Source organism: Cherax quadricarinatus, chromosome 54 (genome assembly GCF_038502225.1).
Source record: "Cherax quadricarinatus isolate ZL_2023a chromosome 54, ASM3850222v1, whole genome shotgun sequence".
Taxonomy (NCBI): domain Eukaryota; kingdom Metazoa; phylum Arthropoda; class Malacostraca; order Decapoda; family Parastacidae; genus Cherax; species Cherax quadricarinatus.
The window spans coordinates 6,152,453-6,163,725 of record NC_091345.1 but is presented as its reverse complement, the minus strand read 5'-3'; the positions used below and the strand labels follow the sequence as shown (position 1 = coordinate 6,163,725).

Here is an 11,273-nt window from a genome sequence, read left to right as displayed (position 1 = left end):
TTGACAGTAGGGGTTGCAAGATTATGTACGAGGCACAAGTACGCTCACACCTTGAGTATGCTCCACTTTCTTGATTTGCCTGCCCCCCCTCTCATCTGCGACTGCTTGACAGAGTAGAGAACAGAGCAAGACGTCTCATCTCTCGTATGGACCCATCCTGGATAGAACTGTCATTTCAGCAGAGCCTTCAACACAGGAGGGATGTGGGTGGCCTTACTGTTATGTACAAGGCCAATATTGTCAAAGTACCACACTTGGATCCACTTCGAGGACAGCGTGAAACAAGCTTTTATGCCACAAGACGGGTAGAAAGCAGCAACTTCACTCTGGCTGTACCCTTCTCCAGAACATCACTCCATCTGAGATCATATATACCCAGGATGACTAGAGTATGGAACACATTCGTACAGCATAATGATGTCAACGAGATAAAGTCAGTTGATCAAATGAAAATGCTGGCCCACAGATGGCTCCAATTTCATCCTGTTCCCTACTTGTATGTCTCATAACAATAAAAATGCTTTCAAATGAGTTGATATGTCAGGCCCATACTGGAGTATGCAGCACCAGTTTGGAATCCACACCTAGTCAAGCACGTCAAGAAATTAGAGAAAGTGCAAAGGTTTGCAACAAGACTAGTCCCAGAGCTACGGGGATTGTCCTACGAAGAAAGGTTGAGGGAAATTGGCCTGACGACACTGGAGGCCAGGAGGGTCAGGGGAGACATGATAACGACATATAAAATACTGCGCGGAATAGACGAGGTGGACAAAGACGGGATGTTCCAGAGATGGGACACAGACACAAGAGGTCACAATTGGAAGTTGAAGACTCAGATGAATCAAAGGGATGTTAGGAAGTATTTCTTCAGTCATAGAGTAGTCAAGCCGTGGAATAGCCTAGAAAGTGAAGTACTATGTAGTGGAGGCGGGAACCATACATAGTTTTAAGGCGAGGTATGATAAAGCTCATGGAGCAGGGAGAGAGAGGACCTAGTAGCAATCAGTGAAGAGGCGGGGCCAGGAGCTATGACTCGACCCCTGCAACCACAAATAGGTGAGTACACACACACACACACACACACATGCACACACACACACACACACACACACACACACACACACACACACACACACACACACACACACACACACGCACGCACCCACGCATGCACGCACGCACGCACCCACGCATGCACGCACCCATGCACACACCCACGCATGAATCCACACACGCACCCATGCACACACACAGGCATGCACAAGTACTGTATTAGTAAAAAAAAAAATATTACTAGACCTAAATTCACACTAACACAAGAAGTTAAAATAAAAATAAACACTAACAGAAAACAATAACTGGTATGATTAAAACAAATTCTCTCAATAAAAACAAAAACAAAAAAATATAGAGATGTGTTATTTGGTATTAGATCAATTTTGCAAAGGATCATAAGTAAGACTTCATTTTTATGATATAGTTGGCACAAAATTTTTTCTAGGATTAAGATACTTCAAGCACATACTTGAGGACTCAACGTCACGTGAGGAACCAAGTTACATTAAACAGCCAATCACAAGTGTCTTCTATGAAGGAAGATTTTAAAGAAAATTGTATGCCTACTCCTGAAGAAATTTTGCCTAATCTAAACTGAACTCTTCGATCACTGATTGGCTGAAATCTTCGTAAGCTCGGTACTTCACTAACAGCTTTGTGTAAAAACAACAAAAACACACGAATTTTATGATCATACAAAGATCTGCTAATGTGTTATCATCTACACTTTCCCTACACACCTCAATCTCATTGATTAGAGGTTGTCCTCAAGGCTGGTGGAGGAATCTACCCTATCAATGAAGAGACGTGTCCACTCGCTATCAGAGGTGTCGATTCGTGGCATTGGCTGTAAGAGAGAGTTGGTACATACTGTACAAACTGCAAATATAAGGCTTGGCCACTAGCCCAGATACCATCTTCAGATTATCAACTAACTCGCAATAAAGGAATATTATAGGGGATTAATTTTTTTTTTTATGTAAAATAAAATTAGTTCATTATTGTGGACAAAGAGACAAGCACAGTATGTAGAAGGAGTCTTTGCTCAGAAACATTTCACTGTAAAATGCACGAATATGCTCTATTAAAAGTGAAACATTATGCAATTATAGACTCGTTTTGCATACTTGTGTCTTCCTTTGCATAACTGACGGCATTATGCCCTAGAAGCAAGCTTATGATAATTTCAGTTTCACAAAAGACAAAGTTTTTAATTGGCTACAATGTTTGGGAAAAAGGTCTCTATTAAAAACTTTTCAAAAGATGGATTCTCAGAAAGAATATTGAAAGAAGATAGAGACAAGACTTAAGCTGCTGGTCCCTGCACAGTTACCAAATAAAAAACATTATTTCTATACATACAACCTTAACCTTGGATCCAAAATGTTTACTGTTGAGAACACTGAAGAAAATTCCCGCATTGCAAAACAAACTTTTATTGTGGCAATGTTTGTTTTGCATAGAAATTCATTAGGATCTACAGAGTGTGAAACACTATTCCAAAATAAAGCTTATTCTACAGTGTGTCTCGTCTTCAACAATATTATCCTTCCTGCCCATATAACTCTTTCCAATATTATCACGTATTAATATATAACTGTCATCCTCAAGTCACTGCATCAAATAGCTGCATCATCCTCAGTTCATCACACAACTAAATAACTCTTTCATTCTCAGCTTATTACATGCAACTATATAAGTGCCATCCACAACTTTGTGTGTCATTCTCAGCTCACCACAGTGTCATCCTCAGCTCACCACAACTTTAGAGGTGTTATCCTCAGTTTATCATACAGTTTGTATGTCATCCTCAGCTTATCACACAGCTTTGTGTCATCCTCAACTCATCACATAGCTTTGTAAGCGACATCTGCAGCTCATTACACCTCCAAATCCATTTTCTAACATACCCAGTTTAACTTTGGACTTCCGCTGCAATATTATGTAAATGGGTGGTAGCTGCTTGATAAAATATATGATAAAATAGACTGGCTATATTTTTGAAGTAAAATAGAGATTGTAGATAAAACTAATACAACAATTTAAAGCTCATTCATAATCATTAGTTGCTGTTCATCAGATAATGTCACACTTCATATACCCATTTCTTGTCCACAGTAAGAGTTTAGTACATGTCTATCAGCACAAAATAACCACTACCAGAAGACATCATGGTCAGGGTCAAGGATCTATTTAATTAGTTATCATGGACACAAGTTTCATCTAAATCTACTTCTTCAGCAATCTTTTTTAAATTGTTGTATTAGAAAAGTTCTGAACATGTTTGGGTATTATGTACGTTTTCAGTATACGATGAACTGCTAGTAATTACTAAAGATGAGGACACTAAGAGAATCAGATATGAGCAGCTGGCAAAGTACACAGATCTGCACATTTTCCTTTTTTACTGTTTATATTTGTATCTGTCTCAGGTATGTCTTGCTACTTCTATTTATACTTAGGTCATGCTACACATACATGTACAAGCATATATATACACACCCCTCAGGGTTTTCTTCTATTTTCTTACTAGTTCTTGTTCTTGTTTATTTCCTCTTATCTCCATGGGGAAATGGAACAGAGTTCTTCCTCTGTAAGCTATGCATGTTGTAAGAGGCGACTAAAATGCCAGGAGCAAGGGGCTAGTAACCCCTTCTCCTGTATAAATTACTAAATTTAAAAAGAGAAACTTTCGTTTTTCCTTTTGAGCCACCCTGCCTTGGTGGGATACGGCCAATTTGTTGAAAAAAAAAAAATTGTGTATGTCCTAGGTAATAGGTTGGTAGACAGCAACCACCCAGGGAGGTACTACCGTCCTGCAAAGTGAGTGTAAAACGAAAGCCTATAATTATTTTACATGATGGTAGGATTGCTGGTGTCCTTTTTTCTGTCTCATGAACATGCAACATTTCAGGTTTGTCTTGCTACTTCTACTTACACTTAGGACACACTACACACACATGTACAAGCATATATATATACACACACTCATCTGGGTTTTCTATTTTCTTTCTAGTTCTTATTCTTTTTATTTCCTCTTACCTCCATGGGGAAGTGGAACAGAATTCTTCCTCCGTAAGCCATGTGTGTTGTAAGAGGCGACTAAAATGCCGGGAGCAAGGGGCTAGTAACCTCTTCTCCTGTATATATTACTAAATGTAAAAGGAGAAACTTTCGTTTTTCCTTTTGGGCCACCCCACCTCGGTGGGATACGGCCGGTGTGTTGAAAGAAAGAAAGATTTGTATCTGTAAATGATTTCCCCATGACAAAGAAGGCAGAAGGTAAATGCATAAATAACTGTAAATGAGATATGGGCCAGCTTGTGTTATCCTCAGTCAGTTCTCACCATTGTGGAAAAACAAAAATGGCAGCACAATATATGGTGATTACTTTGGAACTGGTAGGCAGGTACTGGTAGTTTTGAAACTTGGCGAGACATTTGACTAAGTAGATCGTTCATTGTTCTCAGCAACAGAAAAAAATTAATGCAACACAAATGTGAGATAAAAAATTAACAAACAATACAAGACTACTATCATGAATACCATGCAGTACAAATAAATACTATCACACCAAGTTAAAATAACCAAATTAGTTGAAAATCGCATTAAATTGTTAATGTCAAAAGCCTCTTATAAAAGCTTCCCAGAAATCCCTGCTAGTGCAGCTGTAATTAAAAACCACGACAAAAGCAAAAATGCTTAAACTGTAGGCAAACAGTTAATAATGTGTTCCATGTTCCACAGTCATCTGCACACTACATGCTACAGAGAGAGAAGCAGGAGCAACTGCAGATAGGTAACTATGGGAAAGATGTGTGTACCCAACCCTCAACTGACAGATTTTCTCTAAGTGAAGATTCCTGTTGAAGGAGGATGATCAAGCACCCACACTGTGCCAAACCACGTATAACTTTCTTCTTGTCTGTAAAGCCCACTGAGCTCACCACTTCCTAAGGACATACGTATGTATCTGATCCATGAAATTACTATGACAGAAGTTTACTATACACTAAGCTAAAAACAGCAGCCATTCCCTTGGCATGTGTCTGCTCATTTCCTCGAATACTAACATGTCATGGGTGCCAAAAGAGCTCCATATTCATGTGCTGCACACTGAAATGGGCTAACTACTCCTAAAACTTATATACCACAGGGTAGTGTAAATTTTTAAATTTGCAATCACTTGCTGGTCCATAGGGTGAGGCTAGAGAGTGGCGTTGGGTGGGAGGGATTTAAGCAACAAACTGAAGAGGAAACAGACTAGTACCAATGCTGTTATTGGATGAAATGTTACTCCAGAGATATTCATTCCCATCACTGACTAAGGGGTTTTTGTGGCATTCATGGATTTGGAAAAGGCATATGACAGGGTGGATAGGGGGGCAATGTGGCAGGTGTATGGTATAGGGGGTAGGTTACTGAAAGCAGTGAAGAGTTTTTACGAGGTTAGTGAGGCTCAAGTTAGAGTGTGTAGGAAAGAGGGAGATTATTTCCCAGTAAAAGTAGGCCTTAGACAAGGATGTGTGATGTCACCATGGTTGTTTAATATATTTATAGATGGGGTTGTAAGAGAAGTAAATGCGAGGGTCTTGGCAAGAGGTGTGGAGTTAAAAGATAAAGAATCACACATAAAGTGGGAGTTGTCACAGTTGCTCTTTGCTGATGACACTGTGCTCTTGGGAGATTCTGAAGAGAAGTTCCAGAGGTTGGTGGATGAATTTGGTAGGGTACGTAAAAGAAGAAAATTAAAAGTGAATACAGGAAAGAGTAAGGTTATGAGGATAACAAAAAGATTAGGTGATGAAAGACTGGATATCAGATTGGAGGGAGAGAGTATGGAGGAGGTGAATGTATTCAGATATTTGGGAGTGGACGTGTCAGCAGATGGGTCTATGAAAGATGAGGTGAATCATTGAATTGATGAGGGGAAAAGGGTGAGAGGTGCACTTAGGAGTCTGTGGAGACAAAGAACTTTGTCCTTGGAGGCAAAGAGGGGAATGTATGAGAGTATAGTTTTACCAACACTCTTATATGGGTGTGAAGCATGGGTAATGAATGTTGCAGCGAGGAGAAGGCTGGAGGCACTGGAGATGTCATGTTTGAGGGCAATGTGTGGTGTGAATATAATGCAGAGAATTCGTAGTTTGGAAGTTAGGAGGAGGTGCGGGATTGCCAAAACTGTTGTCCAGAGGGCTGAGGAAGGGTTGTTGAGGTGGTTCGGACATGTAGAGAGAATGGAGCGAAACAGAATGACTTCAAGAGTGTATCAGTCTGTAGTGGACGGAAGGCGGGGTAGGGGTCGGCCTAGGAAAGGTTGGAGGGAGGGGGCAAAGGAGGTTTTGTGTGCGAGGGGCTTGGACTTCCAGCGAGCATGCGTGAACATGTTTGATACGAGTGAATGGAGACAAATGGTTTTTAATACTTGACATGCTGTTGGAGTGTGAGCAAAGTAACATTTATGAAGGGATTCAGGAAAACCGGCAGGCCGGACTCGAGTCCTGGAGATGAGAAGTACAGTGTCTGCACTCTGAAGGAGGGGTGTTAATGTTGCAGTTTAAAAACTGTAGTGTAAAGCATCTTTCTGGCAAGACAGTGATGGAGTGAATGATGGTGAAAGTTTTTCTTTTTCGGGCCACCCTGCCTTGGTAGGAATTGGCTGGTGTTTACCTGGAGACCTGGAGAGAGTTCCGGGGGTCAACGCCCCCGCGGCCCGGTCTGTGACCAGGCCTCCTGGTGGATCAGAGTCTGATCAACCAGGCTGTTGCTGCTGGCTGCACGCAAACCAACATACGAGCCACAGCCCGGCTGATCTGACCGGCTGACTGGCTACTAAGCCACCTCCACTAATGCTCCTATTGGCTCAGACATTGCCCAAGAGGAAAGCTACCGCACTGCTGGTTGACCAGGTCCCACCCACGAGTGCCGACCATCGTACACACATCATACCTCAAATTTTTCATTGCAACTCAGAATTAGATTTCGTCATGAGGGTAAATTGCAACTCAAAATAACAATTTACAGTACTGATGAACACTAGGCTATACGAAAATTTGAAATATAGTTTTTATAATCATAGAGAGTTGCACTCCATCTGTAACCACTCCTGGATGCATAAATGAACTTCAGTAATATTTTTACCACCAGACAGGCACCTGATGTGTCATCAGATGGTTCACTAGATCCATCTGATGGTCCAGTCTCTTTTGGGTAGTGCAGTGCCAATATGACAAAGAGGGTAACAGACAATAACCCCTTCCCTACTGTGCAAGAGCAAAATTTAATGAATGGAGAAGCAGGGATTGCTGGGTTCTTAGTCAGGCTAAGCTACTCAAACACTGCCACCAAGATAGGGTGACCAAGTGGCAGTGGAAGATTTTGGAAATGGAATGGAACCAATCTGATGGAACTCCTGCATGAGCAAAACACCATTGTCAACAAAAGTATTCACTGCATTTAAGTTTCGTTTACTGGAGGTTTTGTTTAAAATATTTAAAGAAGGAAAGAGATGTGTAAATTGCAAAGGAATATTGAGCAAACTAAATCTTAGGGAGTAAGGACAAGACAGGATTACTGGTAACATGTAAAAGTTTCAAGCAGCTGCCACTTAGGTGTTAGCAATGGGAGTAGTGATGAGGATAGTGACGAGAGTAGTGATGAAAACGATGATGGGAGTGATGAGAATGATGGTGATGGGAGTGGTGATGAGAATGATGGTAATGGGAGTGGTGATGAGAATGATGGTGATGGAAATGGTATAGTGAAAAGACACTAACAACTTTCACTAACTTGTAGTGTTAGTTTGTCAATCTCTGCTTATTTATTAGAGCTAGCAGATGAATTTAAAGATATAATGGTGATGGATTATATACCAACAGATCATGATCGTTAGTTCTAATAAGGTTCAATTGAAAATTATCAGAATTTGTGAAGATACACTGTTGATAACCAAGGGTATAGATATGGCAGGCATTCCCAATCATCACAGACACATAATGATGTAAAAATACACTTTACATGAATTTTTGAAATTAGTGATGCCTTATGAAAACATAAGAATGAAAGCCCGAATTGTTTGGAGGAAGCATTGAAGTATCATCAAAATGCAAAATTTAAAAAAATATTTGACTTTCATGTCCATTCTTCCTTGCAATACAATATTGTTTTCCACTTTTTAGCATCTCTTGTCATTCCTTATGGTGTAATTCAATACAATATTCATAAATCTTTACAGTTGCACTACCAATTTACTTGTCTCATATTAAAAAAATTTTCTTTTCCTAATGCCGCTTCCTGGAGTAATTCTTTACTGTAATTTTTTTTTGACTAACATACCATACATCATGTACTCCACATGTCATTCAGCAAACCTTCAAGTTTACCAATCGTAAATCAGTTTGGCATCATTTACACAAATTATATATTTTTTGGTTAAAAGCAAAAATTATTCTGGAGTCACAGTCATTTACAAATCTAACATTTGTTCAAAAACACTAAAAGCCATTTCTAGCATACCTGCCAACTGTCTGTGCATTATTTGCTCATAACTTCTTGAAATAATCAAAACTTTGCATGATGCAAGTTATATGATTTATTTTTTAATAGTGTTATAAAAAATCTTATTTTTTGCATTATGAATTCTTAAAATTAATATTAAAAAAGTTACAGATTTGTGCAGACTATACATCTGACAAAGTTAAGTCCCCTCCCCCACTAGCCAGTTAAAGAACTAGTGTGTTCATACTTGTAAAAGATACCAGGGGCTATGAGATGCATATTTTTGGTAAGTAAATTATTATTTGGGTATGCTGCACTTAATTATAAAATTTATTATTTGCACAAATGCTGCTTTTAGCTACAAGGGTGAAACAGGTCCAATAATAACTAGTTCTGCTTCATTTAGTAGTAATATATCCTGTAATATTTATCTGTTCAAGCTATGTAAGACTTTATCCTGTATTACTTATCTGTTAAAGCTATGTCTGGTTAATCCTCAGGCTAAAATAAAGTCACTACAATATACTTACATACGCACACACACACACACAAACTACAAAAGGAATATGATTAAGTTTTTCACAACTTCAAGCAAAATCAACTACATGTACAATATATGCAAAATTTGATTAGCTTACCTCTTCACCCTTAATCATGCCTTGAGTAGAAATTGTGGTCTCCACTCTCTTGATTGAGGCTTGATGAATATCAGTGTCAAAGCGGATACACTGACAACGTCGCATGAAGTAAATAATCGGAATGGGCAAGAAGCCAGCCATGAGGAGGACCAGGCATACAAACATGGCCCAGCCTGGATATGCCTCTTTAACAGCCACACCCTGTGGAAGAAAAGCAAATTCTGATACAGTATAGGGAATAATTCACAAGAAGAGTACCTGTAGATGCAGTAGTGGTACGTGCCGCAATACGTAAAGCTTAGTTTGTTATTACGCAGTTTAGCAAAAGCAATATAAAGATGCTGGTGAAGAGTTCTTGCTCTAAGAAATTTAAGAGCCCTTACCAACCAGAGATAAACCTGATTACCTCCCATTTCCCATACAATGTATGGACTCTACAAGTTTTAAGACTTCCCCATGACTATAACAACTTTACATCTACACTATAATATCATATCAGAAGTGATAATTTGTACATAAAAATGCTGAGGTGGTTCGGACATGTAGAGAGAATGGAGCGAAACAGAATGACTTCAAGAGTGTATCAGTCTGTAGTGGAAGGAAGGCGGGGTAGGGGTCGGCCTAGGAAAGGTTGGAGGGAGGGGGTAAAGGAGGTTTTGTGTGCGAGGGGCTTGGACTTCCAGCAGGCATGTGTGAGCGTGTTTGATAGGAGTGAATGGAGACAAATGGTTTTTAATACTTGACGTGCTGTTGGAGTGTGAGCAAAGTAATATTTATGAAGGGGTTCAGGGAAACCGGCAGGCCGGACTTGAGTCCTGGAGATGGGAAGTACAGTGCCTGCACTCTGAAGGAGGGGTGTTAATGTTGCAGTTTAAAAACTGTAGTGTAAAGCACCCTTCTGGCAAGACAGTGATGGAGTGAATGATGGTGAAAGTTTTTCTTTTTCGGGCCACCCTGCCTTGGTGGGAATCGGCCAGTGTGATAATAAAAAAAATAAATAATAAAAATGCTCTTAAAAGTTTTCATATCCAACAGTTTCTTGCAATGTCTCTCATATGCCACAATATTCTTGTAAATTCTCAATAGATTTCACTTACTCTATTACTCATGGTTTGCAGTTTTTTTAATAAAGTTGCAAATCAGACTGCATCCCCAAATGGATTCAAAATAATACAATGTAACCATTGGATTTTGTCAAACTTCAAAACAAATACTGTAAAGTACCTAAACTGATAAATTCAGACATTGTGACCATGGAAGAAAATGGATTACAATAGCTGAAGTGAAAGAATGAAACATTTCATCATTCAGTAATGTACAGTGGACCCCCGGTTAACGATATTTTTTCACTCCAGAAGTATGTTCAGGTGCCAGTACTGACCGAATTTGTTCCCATAAGAAATATTGTGAAGTAGATTAGTCCATTTCAGACCCCCAAACATACATGTACAAACACACTTACATAAATACACTTACATAATTGGTCACATTCGGAGGTAATCGTTATGCGGGGGTCCACTGTATTTGCATTTAACTGCAGATTTTATTAAAATGGTCAGAGACAAAGAAGGACTGGTTAACACTAGTACTTGGTACCATTATTTTTAGTATTATTATTATTATAGTAATAACTAAGTTATTATAATAATAATAATAATAATAATAATAATAATAATAATAATAATAATAATAATAATAATAACAACAACTAAGCACTACCCATAAGGGTCACACAGCTACTTTGTACCATAAGAACAAGAAGTAAGTTAGTAACTGATAAAAATAAGTGCACAAAATAGTTGTTTTTCCTTTCTGACTCATGAACATTAAAATAAAAGCCAATCTTAATATAGAGTAATTTCTATTTTAATTATACATATACAGTGGACCCCCGGTTAACGATATTTTTTCATTCCAGAAGTATGTTCAGGTGCCAGTACTGACCGAATTTGTTCCCATAAGGAATATTGTGAAGTAGGTTAGTCCATTTCAGACCCCCAAACATACACGTACAAACGCGCTTACATAAATACACTTACATAATTGGTCGCATTGGGAGGTGATCGTTAAGCGGGGGTCCAC

General features: G+C 39.0%; 1 protein-coding gene across 5 annotated transcripts in view; it reads right to left on the bottom strand.

Moving 5' to 3' along the window:
- LOC128699114 (sodium- and chloride-dependent transporter XTRP3A) overlaps positions 1-11,273 on the bottom strand; it is a 250,735-nt gene that overhangs the window by 25,090 nt on the left and 214,372 nt on the right. For 4 of the 5 annotated variants that reach the window (XM_070096564.1, XM_070096565.1, XM_070096562.1 and 1 more), the window contains exon 9: positions 9,192-9,392. In XM_070096564.1, the coding sequence (XP_069952665.1) occupies positions 9,192-9,392 (201 nt within the window). Of the gene's footprint in view, positions 1-1,796; positions 1,904-9,191; positions 9,393-11,273 lie in introns of all 5 variants that reach the window. The other variant, XM_070096563.1, reaches the window with a different exon arrangement.